Below are 16717 nucleotides of genomic sequence, written 5' to 3' on the forward strand. Positions count from 1 at the left end.
TCAGTATACCTGCTGGGCCTCACAGCCCAGAACCTCCAGCCTCAGGGCGATCTGGTGTGCCCAGCTCTGGGGGTGAATTCTAAGGTAGCGAGTCAGTAGTGGGGGGTCTAGAGAGTTTACCACGGGTGTGAAGGAGTCTTGATTTCCCTGAAAAACCTGAAAGAAGAAAGATGGCATTTGTTAGTTGTCTGACGGGAAAAACACTACCTGCTAACCCCCCTTCCGCTTCTTCTCTTCTCGCCTGCGCCATCGAGTCCTCTGGCCTCCTACTGTGTCAGTCGGAATCCCTCCCTCATCCCCAGCGTGGCCCGCACCTCTGGCAATGCCCAGCACAACACGCACGCTCCACGCGGCTCTTTGCACTCAGTTGAGTAGCCCTTCTGCCAGTCCCGGATTGAACCCCGGGAGGCCAATGGATGACTGCATCCCACGCATCTGGGCCTGGGAAAGTGGGTCGGACTTCTAGAATTAAGAGCACCTGGCATGCCTGCTGTGGAGGCCTTTGCTCCAGCTATGCCTTATATATGGAATGTTCTCACCCACTCGCCAAAACCTCAGTGAAATGGAACGTTCTGTCTGAGGTGACACACAGCGTCTGCGTGTTGAACCCTGTGGGGGCGGGAGTCAGGCTGCTGCCAGGTGAGGGCACAGGAAACGCCCGATACGGGTAGCCACTGCCGGAGCCCTGAGTCTCAGCTGGTTGACTTCGTCCAGAGCGCTCAGTGTCCCCGTGTGTCTGGCTACGGGCTTACCCACCGTTTTCCTCGGTTTTCACCACCAAGTGCCAGCCAGCCCCACGAGAGTCAGAGACCCTGCTCACTCGTGTATCTTCCACACACAGGACACGTAGCATAACGTACACACGTGGCAGATATCCTACAAACATCTGTTAGAGCTGGTGTGTTTGATGAAACTTTTCAGAAACATTAAAGTCCCTCTTCTGGGATTCTTCAACAGATGTTTATGTTCTATTTGGAGGCTTGTACATCTTCTGTTACACTTACTCCTTGTTACCTCCCCTCAAGTTTTTATTGTGAAATGGTAGCAACCCCAAGAAATTGAAAGAATAATGTGATAGACACTTAAGTCCTCCACCTAGATTCACCGGTTGTTAACATCATGCGATTTTACTGTATCTATTTCTCTACACACACACACACACACACACACACACACACACACACACCCCACCACCACCACCACACACAATTTTCTGAACTACTTGAAAGGAAGTCGTAAACATCATGGCATTTTACTCCCAAATATTTCAGCATGTCAAACTTAAAACTAAGGTTGTTTACAACCACAGAATAATATTATCCTATCCACCGAATATAATACTGATATAATATAGCCTAATATTTTAAAATGTCCCGTTATCATATGATATCCTTTATACAATTTTTCCAACCCAGAATCTAATAAAAATCACACTTTGCATTTATTTATTCTATCTCTTCAAATCTCCTTTAATTGAGAACAGACTCCTAGTCTCTGATCTTTTTTGTCCTTCATAACATCGACATTTAAATTTTTTTTTAACGTTTATTTATTTTTGAGACAGAGAGAGATAGAGCATGAACGGGGGAGGGGCAGAGAGAGAGGGAGACACAGAATTGGAAGCAGGCTCCAGGCTCCGAGCCATCAGCCCAGAGCCCGACGTGGGGCTTGAACTCACAGACCGCGAGATCATGACCTGAGCTGAAGTCGGACGCTTAACCGACTGAGCCACCCAGGCGCCCCAACATCAACATTTTAAAAATAAGTTTATTTATTTATTTTTGAGACAGAGAGCAAGAGAGAGAGGGGGGGAGAGAGAGAGAGAGAGATAGAGAGATAGAGAGAGAGAGAGAGAGAATTCCAAGCAGGCTCCACACCTTTAATGCGGAGCCCAGTGAGGGGCTCGATCCCACAACTGTGAGATGCAGACCTGAGCCGAAATCAACAGTTGGATGCTTCACCAACTGAGCTACCCAAGTGTCCTGACACTGACATTTTGAAAAGTGTAAGACCATTGTATTGTGGATTGTTCCACATTCTAAATTATGTGACTGTTTTCTCATTATGACATGTTGGTTAAACACTTTTAGTGAGAAAACTGAGTGCATGATGTGTCCTTTCCACTACATCCATCAGGGGACACATAATGCTAATTTGTCCCATAAATTGACGATGAAAAGTTTGATCACTTGGTCAAGGTGATGTCCACCAGATCTCTCTGTTACCAAGGTGATAGTTTCCCTTTCCTAACAAACAATCTGTGGGATGATACTTTGAAACCATGTAGATACTCTATTTCCCATCAAGCTTTCAGCCAATGGTTTCAGCATTCATTAAAGTTCCTTCTCAATATTGAATAGTATATCGTCGGGGCTCCTGGGTGGCTCAGCTGGTTAAGTGTCTGACTTCAGTTCAGGTCATGATCTCACGGTTCATGAGTTCAAGCCCCACATCGGGCTCTGTGCTGATGGCGCAGAGCCTGCTTGGGATTCTGTCTTTCCTTCTCTACCCCTCCCCACTTGTGTGCTCTCTCTCTCTCTCAAAATAAATAAACGTAAAAAAAAGAAGTGATTTTCTTTGTCTTCTACCACTGACCTTTTCTGGTTCTTGCACAGTCTCCCCTAGACTCTCCAGTGTGAGCCCTGATGCTAGCTCAACTATAGCTTTGCATGTTTACTGTCTACTTACTTGTGAATAGAAACAGAATTCTTTGTTTTCTAGCTACTCTGCAGGTGATTTATGGGTGGTTTTATGCAGTTAAAAAAAAAAATATATATATATTCAGATCATTGGTGAAGAGAGATTTAGTTCTTCCTTTCCAGTTTAGATGCCTTTTATTTCTTTTTGTTGCCTAATTTCTCTGGCTATACCTTCCAGTAAAACGTTGAATACAAGTGGCAAAAGTGGTTGTCCTTGTTTGTTTTGTGAAAATTATAAAAGGAAGCTCTTTTATTTTTATTTTTTTTTAATTTTTTTTTCAACGTTTATTTATTTTTGGGACAGAGAGAGACAGAGCATGAACGGGGGAGGGGCAGAGAGAGAGAGGGAGACACAGAGGGAAACAGGCTCCAGGCTCTGAGCCATCAGCCCAGAGCCTGACGCGGGGCTCGAACTCCCGGACCGCGAGATCGTGACCTGGCTGAAGTCGGACGCTTAACCGACTGCGCCACCCAGGCGCCCCAAGGAAGCTCTTTTAGAATGGAGGCAGGGGCGAGGGCAGCAGGGGAGGCTCACAGCCTACCACGTGTCCTCAAGTCCAGATCCGACAGGAAGACGGCGGGCCTCTCACGAGGATGCCGCTTTCTTTACTACTTTCCTACCGGAGCAAGAGGAAGGAAGGTCCACCCCTCCTCGGCCCCATCCCCACTGCAGCCCAGCCCCGAAGTCACAGCTCAGCCAATGAGAAACCACTGCACTTCCCACTTCCAGTTTATTCCAATGGACTGTTTGTTTCTGGCAGCCGCTCCCAGCTCCTCCCTTTCCTGCAGGACTCGGTGTGCTTTGCTTTTGTTCTGCAGAACAACAGCTTTCTGCTGTTCCCAAATAAAGCCGTTTTGCAGGTAAAATAACTGGCAGTTTTCCTTTTAAAGTTAACATTTTGCTATTTGTCCACTATATTTTCCCTTTCGTCCTGGGATCCTGATCATATGTATGTTAGGCTTTTGATGGGTACCCTCTGTCTCTTAATTTCCTTTCCGCATGCTTTGCCTTCTGTGCGCCATCCTGGGTAATTTCTTCAGCTGTATCTTTCAATTGAATAAAGTCTCTCTGGCTGTATCTAATGTCCTACTAAGTCTTTCTTTGATTTTCAAACTTCGATAATTCTGTTTTTCATTTCTAAAAGTAGTGTTGTTTCCCCAGAACTGCCTAGTAATTTGGGGTAGTTTGTCATTTATTTTTAAAGTAGGCTCCACACCCAAGCAGGGCTTGAACTCATGACCCTGAGATCAAGAGTCACATGCTCTATGGTCTGGCTCCCCTCTGCTCACGTGTTGTCAAGTTGGTTTGTTCTCTTGCATGTTTGCTAATGTTTATGATCTTATCACTGCGATTTGTGGGGATCTTGGGGACCTAAACTGGGAGTGCTGTCTTCTAGAGTGGGCTCGAGAAAGGTTCTCCCAGATGTCAGGATGTGCCTGAATGCATTTGGTTCTCCTTGCATTACGCTCAAAGCTTAGTCTCCTACTAACACTCATATAAGCATTTTCCTGTAGGAAAGGTCCTCCATTGTATATTTTCTCGTATTTTACCTCTCTGTTCTGATTTAAGCTCATTATTGTCAAGTAAAAGCTCATGGGTTTTTTGTTTTGTTTTGTTTTGCTCCTGTTGGCGAGGAGGCTGGAGAGTCCCCTATCTTCTCTGAGTGTAACAATGAGGTACGAAGTATGGACTATACACGATACAGCCTTTTTATCGTGGTGATATGTACATAACACACCATTTACCATTTTGACCGTTTTTAAGTGTACAATTCAGCAGCGTTACATCCATTCACAATATTGTCCAAGTATCACCACCGCCCATATCCAGAATTCTTTATCTTGCAGAACTGAAACTCTGTACCCACTAACCAGTAATGTGCCATTCTCCTCTCTATGAACTTGCGATTCTAGGTACCTCATTATAATTGTTAATTTTATGTGCCAGCTTGACTGGTTCATGAGGTGCCCGGATTGTTGGTCCAACACTATTCTGGGAGTGTCTGTGAGGATGTTTTGGGATGAGATTAACATTCGAATGATAGAATGGGTAAAGCAGATTGCCTTCCAATCAGTTACAAGCCTGAATAGAACAAAAAGGCCGACCTTCTTCAGAATAAGAGAGAATTCTTCCTGCCTGACTGCCTTTGAACTGGGACATTCGCCAGCTTTGGGCCTCAAACTGAAATATCAGTCCTTCCTAAATCTTGAGCCTGTTGGCCTCCAGCCTGGGATTTACACCGTCAGCTCTCCTGGGTCCCCAGCTCACTGCTCACCCTGCAGATCTTGGGACTTGTCAACCTTTATAACCGTAAGCCAATTCTTTACCATAATCTCCTTATACACACGCACATTCTACTGGCTCTGTTTCTCTGCAGAACCCTGACTAATACACTCATATACATGGAATCATACATTTTCCTTCTGTCTAGTCTGTTTCATTTAACCTAATGTGTTCAAGGTTCATCCATATGGTAGCAGCTTTCAGAGATATACCCTTTTAAAATGTCCTGAAATATGTATTATCTATACTCTGGTCTACTAAACTGTCAGCAGCAGAAGTCTAATCCAGCACTGGGGGATCAGGGAGTTCTCCCTGGAGGAGGAGATGATGTTTGTCTGAGACTTAAAGACTGAGCCAAGTAAAAAGGGCAATGGGAAGTGCCTAGGAAAAATGTTCTAGGTAGAATAGACAGTATGTATAAAGTCCTAGTATGAGAAAGAACGTGCTGTTTTAAGAGACCTGAGAGTTTCTTAGTATGGATGGAGCTTAGAGAGCAAAGGAGCAAGTGGCAAAAGGCTATATGAGAGAGACTGGTAAGGGCCACACCGTGATTAATTCTTGATGAAAAAGAAAAGAGATGATACAGATGAACTAGTCATTCTCTCATTAGTCATGGGATAGCAAGACTTTTGTCATGTTCTCTAGCAAAATTTGTTGACTTATGCAGCAAACCCACATCAAGAAGGAAGATTGGGGGCACCTGGGTGGCTCAGTCAGTTAAATGTCTGACTCTTGATTCTGGCTCAGGGTATGATTTCAGGGTTTGTTAGATCGAGACCCGCATCAGGCTCTGTGCTGACAGTGCGGAGCCTGCTTGGGATTCTCTCTCTCCCTCTCTGCACCTTCCTGTTCATTCCCTTGCTGTCTCTCTCTCTCAATCCCGAAATATTAATAAACTTAAAGAAAGAAATAAACTTAAAAAAGAAGGAAGATTGTCTGGGTCATGTATGTTAAAGGTCAATGAGGCTTGGGAATTGACGTTTATGTTATGGGTAAGGATACAGACATCATTAAACATTTGGCAAATAACTCGCATTCTTCTTCACCCCTCTGATTCCTGCCATCTTCCTGAATGACATCAACATCCAGGAGGGTAATCAACTTTTGGCTCTAGTCTGCCCTTTCCTGGGATTGTACATCCTTCCTTGGAGTCACTGTGTCCTCCCGAAATGTCTTCCATCGTGTCCTATTACCACAGATACTCAGTAAAGTCTATCTTGAAAGTCTGATCATGTATCCACCTTGTTATCTTTATAAATGTCGAGCTCTAGGAAGAGTTTTGTGCCTTTCCCAGGAGACCAGCATACCTTGACTTTGCCATTGTGAAGAAACAGAGCCCAGTTATGGCCATCTTGACTACTGGAAACGAGGAACTCCTTCACATACATGCTGGTAAGGAGTGATTTCACCCCCTGGGTGGCTATTCCTGTGACTTTCATTGTCTTCTGGAAGTCCACTTGCAGCCACTCTTTTGGATTATTTGCCTGAGGACGGTAGGTAGAGTAGTATCGTTTTGGGTACCATTTGTTCCCAGAAATCCCCACAGCCCTCCCTCTTCACCATGTCATAGCAGATATTGCTCTGCATTTAAATGGTCTCTCCATCAGTCTCCCTTATTAGGCTCGAAGCAACTTGAGGGCCGAAAGTTTTTGTGATTCCGCTTTGTATCCTCAGGGTCTCCCACTTGATAGGTGCCCAGTAAATGTTTGCTAAATGAATACGTGAGCCATATATAGATGGACTAGAGTATTACCAGTTTGGCAATGTGCTATACAACCTGTTTTGTTTAAAGTAAGCCCCTGGGAGGAGCAGAGACCATTAATTGCATTCATCCCCCTAAAACTAGTCAGTGACTGAAAATCCCAAATTCAGTGGTTCTGCAGAGAAGGCCAATTGTTGATACTTCTCCATAAAACTGTACTTCAGCTTACTACAGTTCTTTCACAGACACCAGCCCAGTAATGCTCATAGAGATTCTGCTTCTAGGAGCTTTGAGTAGGGGTCATTTCCCCCAATGAACACTGTGTGAAATCACACAGCACATCTGCGAAGTAACTGGGGGAGTTTTCCCCAGAGGCAACCATCCTTGACTTTCCTTCCCTTTTGGGAACAACCAGGTGACAGAAATGCCTTAAAGAAACAGTCAAGGACTTTCCCTACTCTTTCCCCACCAGTACCCCCTCCTGCGCTTTGGTTACATGGCAGACCTGCCTCTTACCTGAGGCCTCCAGGCATTCGTCCTCCCCTGGAGGTGCAGCCGGGCTTGTGAAGGGGACCAAGTGCCAAACATGCTGTTTAAGTAGGACGAGGCGGTGACCTGTGCGTCTGATATTGCTTTACTCTCCATTCCCAGTGGCATGCTGCAGCCTCGAAGAAATTACAGGGGAATGTAATCACAAGGAGAAGATGTAGCCTCGGTTCTACTGGCCTGCGCCCAGTGATCCTCTAGGGCTATTGTCACCATGATGTCATTTCCCGGGCATAAACTTTTGCACAGATTCTGTTGCTGTTAACATGCCCCTAGTTTTCTGGTCAGCTCTTCTCAGTTCTGTTTGACTTTGATTTGCCTTGTTAAGCACACCTTGGGGGGTAGCTGCCCCTGGGGAGTTGCTCCCCCACCCCGCCCCCCGTTAGCATGCCCAAGCCCTGGGTTTGCTCAGGACTCGGCTGGTTTAGTGTTGATAGTTTCTGATCTGGGGAACCCCCCTGCTCTCGAGAACACTATGACAGTTAGTCATCCTACCCATGGTTGGGAGAGGGAGGGATACAGGATAACTTGGCACTCACTGTTTAAATCACAGCCCATCAACTCCATGCGGAGAGTGCTGCGGATGCTGTAATGCGTTGGGTGCAAACGGATGTACCGAGCAATAATCGGAGGATTAAAAATATTGTGTTTTATCCCAGATGAATCCACATTGCCAAAGAACACCTGTAGGGAGGGAGTAGCGTAGGTACATGGAAAGTGGAGTCAGAGTAAAAAGCAATTCCTCCCAATCACATCTTCCTTCTAATTTTGCTTTGTGCATTTCTCAACAGCATCCAACACTCAAAGCTATTCTGGCTAGACACATGTTAAAATGGAATTCATGAAAGCAGAAAACACCAGGAGGAAGAATGGAACAAGGGACATTAACTCTGGGCAGGTGAAGTAGTCTTCTATTTTCAGGGTCCTATGAAAGGCTCATTAAAGTTGAGGGCAGAGGCAGCAGTGAGAGAGTGCTGGGAGTCAGGACTTGGCCACGTGGGCCTCAGAAGAATCTTCCAGGAATGTGTGCTGCGTGTATGTGTGTGTGTGCGTGTGTGTGCGCGCCTGTGTGTGTGTGTGTGTGTGTGTGTGTGTGTGTGCGTGAGCTGTGAGGCTTTAATTAATTATTTCTTGTGTCTGAATTCATGAGATACATATTAACATCCAACATGTGGTGTTTAGGACCTTGACATGTGTAGCTTCCAGAAGACAGTACCGGGCATATTTAAAGTAAAAGGAATACAGTTTGAGAAATATGATAGGAATGCCTATTCAAAACGCCTAGATTTAAACCATGGCATACAGTGTAAAGAGAGTTGAAAATTATCTCTTGCAAAACACCTGGGATTTGTTTCTGCTTGAATACACTAAAACAGGAATCAATGTAAGTCTGTTATATAATCACACATCATAGTTATACTATTATGGGGCATGTAAGAAAATTATTTTGCCTTGTGACAATTTTTCCTTCCTGTGGGATAAAAATAAAACATTAATAAATTTATAACATTGTCCCCAGAATCATAGAATTATTTTTGATAAATATATCTGCATTTTTTACTCAATCCTTGTGTCTTGATTGTAAACCTTAGGGACACAAGGTATTAAATCAACAAATGGCTAATGACTACACAAATCCTAGATTCCATTTATTATGTGCCAGGAACTGTGCTACGTGGCTTTACTGGTGAATTCTACTAAATGTTTAAAGAAGGATTAATGCCAATCTTTTCCAAGCTCTTTTAAAACATCCTAACTCATGCTACAAGTTACGCATTACCTTGATACCAAAGCCAGACATATACACCACAAGAAAAAAATCACGCACCAGTATACATTAACAATTTATATGCAGAAATCCTCAAATAATTTTAGCAAACTGAATCCAGCAGCACATTATAAATATTACATTTTTTTAAATTTTTATTTATTTTTGAGAGAGAGAGAGTGCGTGCACATGAGCGAGGGAGTGGCAGAGAGAGATAGAGACACAGAATCTGAAGCAGGCTCCAGGCTGTCAGCACAGAGCCCAACGTGGGGCTCGAACTCATGAACCTTGAGATCGTGACCTGAGCCGAAGTCAGGCGCTTAACCAACTGAGCCACCCAGGCGCCCCTCCAACATTTTCTGACGAAAAACACTCAGCAAACGGCATAGAAGGGAAATGACCAAACATAATAAAGGGTATTTATGAAATACCCATAACTAATATCAGACTCAATAGTGGAAGACTGAAATCTTTCCACCTAACATCAGGAACAAGACCAGAATGCTTGCTTTCACTGCTTCTATTCAAGATCGTAACAGAATGCATAGCCAGAGCAGTGATGTAAGAAGAAATAAAAGGCATCTAAGTTGGAAAGGAAGAAATAAAACTATCTCTATTCTCAGATGACATAATCTTACATATAAAAAAAATCCAAAAGAACACACAAAACACTAACAGAGTTAATAAGTGAATTCAATAAAGTAGCTGGGTCTGAGATCAATGCACAAAAATCAGCTGTATGTCTGTATAGTATCAATGAAAAATATAAAATGAAATTGACAACGATTCTATTTAAAACAGCATCAAATGGAATTAAATACATAGGAATACATTTAGCCAAGGACGTGCATGACCCGTGCACTGAACATTCCAAATCATTGCTGAAAGAAATTAAGGAGGACCTAAGTCAGTGGAAAGGCATCCAATTTTAGTGAATTGAACATTTAAAATTGTTAAGATGGCCATAATATAGATTCAGTATAATCCCTATCAAAATCTCAATGATCTTTTGCAGACGTGAAAGCCAATCCTAAATTTATATGGAAATGCAAGGGACAGAGACAGCCAAAACAATCCGGAAAAGAAGAACAAAGCTGTGCGATCCACACGTGCCACTTTCAAAACTTACTTCAAAACTACAGCAATCGTAAACTGTGGTACTGGCATAGGGGTAGACATGTAGGTCAATGTTTTTGAATTTACAGTGAGAAATAAACCCATAGATTTATGAATAGTTGATATTCAACAAGGGGGCCCAGACCGTTCAATGGAGGAATGAGCAATCTCTTCAACAAACGGTGCTAGGAAAACTGAATGTTGACAGAAAAAAGAATGAACGTGGGCTCCAGTTTCACACCACGTGTGAAAATGAATTCCAAAACGGATCACAAACCCAAACGTAAGCGATGAAACTATGAAACTCTTGGAATAAAACATAGATATAAATCCCCCTGGCTTTAACTACACAACAGTTCCTTACATATGGCAGCAAAAGCGCGGCCACAAAAGAAGGGGGGTGGTGGAAAGAGGATAAGTTGTACACCATCCAAACCAAAAACTTTTGTGCATGAAAGGACTCTGTCTAGAAGGTGAAAGGACAAAACGCACAGGATGGGAGAAGCATTTGCAAATCACACATGGGATAAGGGTGTATTTTCCAGAATGCATAAAGAACACCTACAAGTCAACAATGAAAGCACGAACGAACAACCCAGTTAAAAAATGGGAAAGGACTGGGACAGACGTTCCTCCAAAGTGGATGTGCAAATGGCCAAGAGGCACATGAAAAGACGCTCAACATCATGCGCCAACAGGGCGATGCAAATCACAACCGCCATGAGGCACCACTTCGCAGCCAGTAGGCTGGCTCTTCTAGGCACAAGAGAGCAAAACAAAGGCAAAAAGACGAGTTCGGGCGAGGGTGCGCAAGGACCGGGGCTCACACACTGCTGCTGGGAACGCAAAGCTGCTGTGGGAATCCGCTGGGCGGCTCCTCAGTAAGTCACCGGCAGAATTAGCACCCGACCCCTCAATCGCAGTCCCAGTGCAATTTCCTACCCTAGGGAATCAGAAACAGGTGCTCAAACAGAACCCTGTGCAGGAAATGTTCGGCGCAGCGCTGTTCACATCTGCCGCAAGGTGGGAATGGCGGAGCTGCCTGTCAACCCATGAACTGGGATAGGCCGCCACGCACGGTGTGGCCCTGCGGTGGAATATTACTCAGCCGTGAAAAGGCTTGAAGCGCTGACTCACGCTCCCACGCGGACGAACGAACCCTAGTGACAACGCTGCGCTACGGGAAAGCAACCAGGCACAGAAAGCCGCCTATTCGCCCAGCGATCCCGCGTGCAGAAAGAAGTGTCCGGGACAGGCGAACCCCTATGGGCAGCAAGCCGACTAGCGGTTGCCTGGGGGCTCCCGAGGACGGGGGTGGGGGGGAGGGGGGTGCGGTGAGGACTGGCTGCCTGACACGTACAGGGGTTTCTTCGAGGGGTGCTGCCACGGTTTGGAACTAGACGGTCGTGGTGGTCGCCCGACCCCTCTAGTGTATACTCGGGGCCGCTGGCTCCTACACGGGTGTTGGGTGTGCACAATGCGCCCGCCCAGCCAAAAGCCAGCGTTCCTTCAAACAGGGGTTCCAGGGAGCAGGCTCCCGCCCAGCACTGTTTCTCTGCAGCGGGGGCCCATGGGAAAGCAGTGACTTCACCGGATGTACGTGTCCCAAAACGCGCACCCGACCAATGATGGGGTCGGTCTGTGATCTCTAGGATATAGAGTAGCGGCTTTGGAACCCTGCCGGTCGGAAACTTCGGGCCAACTGGCTTTTTACACCGCTTCCCGCCACATCGCACCATATCCAGCCCTATCCCACCGCATCCAGCCACACCCGACCGCATCCAGCCACATCCGACCGCATCCAGCCCTGTCCGACCGCATCCAGCCGCACCCGACCGCTTCCCGCAGCGCACGCCAGACCGAGGCCCGTCCGAGAAAGCGCAGCCGAGGCCCAGCATGCCTATGAGGAGGAGCCGTCGAGGGTCGTCCAGTGGCCAGAGCCGGGTCCGCTCCCGCACTGCCCGAGCCGGGTTGACGTTCTCCGTGAGCCACGTGGAGCGCCTCCTGCGGGAGGGCCGCTACTCGCAGCGCCTGGGCGCGTCCGCCCCGATCTTCCTAGCGGCCGTCATCCAGTCCCTGACGGCCAAGGTCCTGGAGCTGGCCGGCATCGAGGCCCGGAACAGAGGCAGGAGGCTCATCACCCCGGATGTCGTGGACATGGTGGTCCACAGCCGCCCGCTGTTCAGCGCCTTCTTCCAGTCCACCATCATCTCCCAGGCGGTCCCGGGCTGGAACTAGCTGTCCCACGCGACGTGGGGTCCGGCGGGCGCCAGGCCTACTCACGGCCGGGGTGGGCCCCGGCCGGCCTGGTGCCTCAGGCAGTCGCTGAAAGCCAATAAAGTGTTTGGAGAAACCCGTGTGAGCGCTTCTGTCGCTGGTGTGTGGGGCGTGGTCGTGGGACGTCCCTCGTCGGGGGTGGGGGCGTGGGGCGGGGGTCGTGGTCGGGGAAGACCCAGCAGAGCAGCTTGTCTCGGGGATCATGCAGGCGGTGGCCCTGGGCGGGAGAGGCTGGCTCGGGTGGAGGCTTTGACGGGAGGGGTGACGAGTGACCGGGGCGGGGGGACCTGGCGAGCGAGAACCCTGCCAGGTTGGAATTGGGGTCACGCGGGACGGCGAGCTGGGTTTCGGGCCGGTTCGGTTGCAGATTCTGGGAGACGCCTTCGGCCACGCGGGTAAACAGGCCGTCACCCAGCCCCAGGGGGCACCTGGCCAGGCCCCGCCCCAGGGTCCACGATTTGCACACACGACCCGCGCGGGGCGAGGCCTCTCCTGCGGGCCCCGTCGCTTGCGTATCACCGGGGCAACGGGGCGCCTGGCTGCCCGAGCGCGGACGCAGGGCACGTCGCCGCCGGGCGCCCGCACGTCCGACCGTCCGCGTCCGCGTCTGCGTCTGCGTGTGGCGGCGAACATGGCGGCGTCCGCGCCCGGCCTGGGCGGCGCTGCGGGCCCGGGCCCCGAGGCCGGGGACTTCTTGGCGCGGTACCGCCAGGTGTCGAGCAAGCTGAAGAAGCGGTTCCTGCGGAAGCCCAACGTGGCGGAGGCGGGCGAGCAGTTCGGGCAGCTGGGCCGGGAGCTGCGCGCCCAGGAGTGCCTGCCCTACGCGGCCTGGTGCCAGCTGGCGGTGGCGCGCTGCCAGCAGGCGCTCTTCCACGGGCCTGGGGAGGCGCTGGCGCTCACCGAGGCCGCCCGCCTCTTCCTGCGGCAGGAGCGCGACGCGCGCCAGCGACTCGCCTGCCCGGCGGCCTACGGGGAGCCGCTGCAGGCCGCCGCCAACGCCCTGGGCGCCGCCGTGCGCCTGCACCTCGAGCTGGGCCAGCCGGCCGCCGCCGCCGCCCTCTGCCTGGAGCTGGCCGCCGCCCTGCGCGACCTGGGCCAGCCGGCCGCCGCCGCCGGCCACTTCCAGCGCGCCGCCCACCTGCAGCTCCCGCAGCTGCCCCTGGCCGCGCTGCAGGCGCTTGGCGACGCCGCCTCCTGCCAGCTGCTGGCGCGCGACTACAACGGCGCCCTGGCGGTCTTCACGCGCATGCAGCGCCTGGCGCGGGAGCACGGCAGCCACCCGGTGCCGCCGCCGCCGCCGCCGCCGCCGCCCCCGCCGCCGCCTCCGGGGCCACAGGTCGGGCCCGGCGCGGCCCCGGCCCTGCCCGCCGCGCTGCTCCCTGCGAACGGCGGCCCTGCGCCCGCGCCCTCTCCCGCCACGCTGGGCGCCTTCTCCGACGTGCTGGTCCGCTGCGAGGTGTCCCGCGTGCTGCTGCTGCTGCTGCTGCAACCGCCGCCCGCCAAGCTCCTGCCGGAGCACGCCCACACTCTGGAGAAGTACTCCTGGGAGGCTTTCGACGGCCACGGGCAGGAGAGCGGCGGCCAGCTTCCTGACGAGCTGTTCCTGCTGCTGCAGTCCTTGGTCATGGCCACCCACGAAAAGGACACGGAAGCCGTCAAGTCGCTGCAAGTGGAGATGTGGCCACTGTTGAGTGCCGAGCAGAACCACCTCCTTCACCTGGTTCTGCAGGAAACCGTCTCCCCCTCGGGACAGGGCATCTGAGGACTCACGTGAACGAAGGCACTCGTTGCTTGCTACCAAACGTCGTGCGTCTCCCTTGGCGTTTCGGGGGGGAAATACAAGTCGTGGATGCCGGCAAAGTTCTACCTTGGTTTCTCGTACTCCTCTGGCCACTGTAGCAATATAGTTCACTGGGAGGTACCTGTGTCCCAAAGACTGACTTCCATAACGGAGGGAGGGAAAAACAACCAGGACAACGTGATAGAATCAGAGTGGAAGACAGGGCTCTCTTCCCCAAGGCTGCAACATAAGAATGAGAACCCTCTTGCGGCGCCTGGGGTGGCTCAGTCCGGAGTCTGATTTCAGCTCAGGTCATGATCTCGCTGTTAGTGAGTCCGAGACCTCCCCCCACCACCTTGGGGCCCTGCGCTGACAGCTGGGAGCCTGCTTGGGATTCTCTGTCTCCCTCTCTGCCCCTCCCCTGCTGCACCCATGCTCTCTGTCTCAATAGAAGTAAAAAGAACCCCGTTTATCCCTTACTTCTTCCACCCAACTCCCCCTACATCTTTGTGGCAGAGGATTTCATGTTTCACAGTTCTGCCTAAATACTTAAGCTATAGGATTTTTTTTTTTATCGTGATCTCATTTCTTAGCGTATATTGATGTCTATCTGTGGGATCACCCAAGTAGTTTCATCTGCCCCATGCATATTTGTGGGAATCATTTGATTAGTACATTGTTGTTGCTCCAGCCCTAAATCCACAATAAAGCCGTCCTGATGCCCCTAACCTGTGGTTTAGCTTTACTTCATCTATAACATGGGAATAGCTTCTCTGCCCATCCAGAAGCAGGAGGTAGAAAAACAGTTCTCCTTCAGGTCCATGATGCATTCATTCATTTGAAATGGACAGTGTGCCTGGGATTCAGGCTGTGCCCCGCAGTGAATCTACAGAGATCATTTGCGATGTGGTGCTTAAGTGGTCCTTACTTAAGAGAGCTACCATGCAAATGTGTCTGGTGCAAGGTTGGGGGTGGGGCGGGAATGTTCTAACAAATGTGTTTAGCAAATGTGTCGGTGTGCATTGGAATTCACAGTTCTGGTTCCAGGTTCTATTCTGAGAGGTATGCCTAATCCACGTGACAATCCTGTATTTGTAGTAGGGACCTTTCTGTACCTCTTATTTAACTCCAATGTGTAAAACCAGCACGGTTCTTTGGTATTGTGTGGTCATGTATGTGAAAGACAGTGTCTTTGTTCCGCAAGAGCAGGGTGGTATCCCATTTCAAAATACTGCATTTCCAAAGCTTTTTGGTCCAAATGTTACATGCAGACATTACAGTCTGGGGGCTTTTTCAATTCCATTTTATTTTCTTCGCGGTGTTGGGAGTGATAACGAGAAGTCTTCAGAATAGAATCTTCTCAATCATTCAGGTTTGGGAAAATGCATCCTTTACGCTGAAGTTGTGTACGGTACTAATATTTTGGAGTGAGATTTAAGGGCACAGCTTGGCGGTAGATTTGCCTTATTTTGTGTGCATTGCAGGGGATATGTACAGGTTGTCACCATGAGTTAAGTGCCGCAAAAGGGGCGGGACTTTTAGCGTATTCTTTCCTACTTCTGTTTCAACAATGTGGGAGCAATAGGTAAGGAAATGTGGGACAGGCCCATCTGAGACAGACTCAGCCAGCATTCCTGTGCTCTCACTTGTCTGCCAGGAAGGGTCTTTCGGAGCCCTAAAAACCTCATCCAATTTTTTGCAAAAGTGGCTAGGGTATCAGACACATGGCAAGATGCTCAACATCGCTCATCATCAGGGAAATGCAAGTCAAAACCACAGTGAGATAGCCCCTCACACCTGTCAGAATGGTTAAAATCAAGAGCACAAGAAACAACATGTTGGCGAGGATGTAGAGAAAAGGGAACCCTCTTGCACTGTTGGTGGGAATAAAAACTAGTGCAGCCACTCTGGAAAACTGTGGAGTTTCCTCAAAAAGTTAAAAATAGAGCTGCCCTTCAACCCAGCAATTGTGCTAGTAGGTATTTACACAAAGAAAATGAAAATACTAATTTGAATAGATATATGCACCCCTATGTTTATTGTGGCATTATTTATAATCGTCAAAATATGGAAGCAATCCAAGTGTCCATCCATAGATGAATGGAAAAAAAAGATCTATGTATAGAAGCACACATATGCACACACACACACACACACACACACACACACTGGAATATTAGCCATAAAAAGAATGAAATCTTGCCATTTCCAACAACATGGATGCATCTAGAAGGTATAATGCTCTGCGAAATAAGCCAGTCTTAAACTGGAATTTACAAAGAAAGTTGTTAGGTTGCATGCTCTTTCCTGCTTTTGCTTTTCCTGGTGTATTCCTCTCCATCTGTGCTACGGGCCTGGCTGGCTGCCTTACTGTTTTATGACAAAAATGTTTAGGAGTTATGGAATGTGGCTGGTGATAGTATTTGGATTTGGGCTCCAGGAAAAGCCTCCTTAGGCCTCTGGTCTAACTCCTTGCCTTGAGGAAGTGGCAGGGAAGGATTACTAGAAAGCCTGTGTTGGGTATATGAGTATAATTTTAGGAAAC

General features: G+C 49.0%; 3 protein-coding genes across 3 annotated transcripts in view; 2 read left to right on the forward strand and 1 right to left on the reverse strand.

Annotated features, from left to right (window-relative positions):
- F8 (coagulation factor VIII) overlaps positions 1-16717 on the reverse strand; it is a 126398-nt gene continuing 109681 nt past the window's right edge. Inside the window, exons 23-26 of the mRNA XM_047100732.1 lie at positions 7771-7915; positions 7202-7350; positions 6291-6467; positions 1-156 (exon numbers count right to left, since the gene is read on the reverse strand). Coding sequence (XP_046956688.1) covers positions 1-156; positions 6291-6467; positions 7202-7350; positions 7771-7915 — 627 coding nt within the window. The remainder of the gene's footprint in view (positions 157-6290; positions 6468-7201; positions 7351-7770; positions 7916-16717) is intronic.
- LOC124527634 (histone H2A-Bbd type 2/3-like) lies at positions 11722-12353 on the forward strand. Its single transcript, XM_047100738.1, has one exon. The coding sequence runs from the start codon at positions 12012-12014 to the stop codon at positions 12351-12353; it is 342 nt and encodes a 113-aa protein (XP_046956694.1). The 5' UTR covers positions 11722-12011.
- Positions 13019-14518, forward strand: F8A1 (coagulation factor VIII associated 1). Its single transcript, XM_047100733.1, has one exon. It carries the CDS (start codon positions 13024-13026, stop codon positions 14152-14154), a length of 1131 nt encoding a protein of 376 aa, XP_046956689.1. The 5' UTR covers positions 13019-13023; the 3' UTR covers positions 14155-14518.

Source organism: Lynx rufus, unplaced genomic scaffold (genome assembly GCF_022079265.1).
Source record: "Lynx rufus isolate CCGP_SWC_20201006 ecotype Redwood Valley unplaced genomic scaffold, mLynRuf1.p SCAF_52, whole genome shotgun sequence".
Taxonomy (NCBI): Eukaryota; Metazoa; Chordata; class Mammalia; order Carnivora; family Felidae; genus Lynx; species Lynx rufus.

Coding starts and splice junctions, on each gene's coding strand:
- LOC124527634 (XM_047100738.1), top strand. CDS start 12,012: ATGCCTATGAGGAGGAGCCGTCGAGGGTCGTCCAGTGGCCAGAGCCGG.
- F8A1 (XM_047100733.1), top strand. CDS start 13,024: ATGGCGGCGTCCGCGCCCGGCCTGGGCGGCGCTGCGGGCCCGGGCCCC.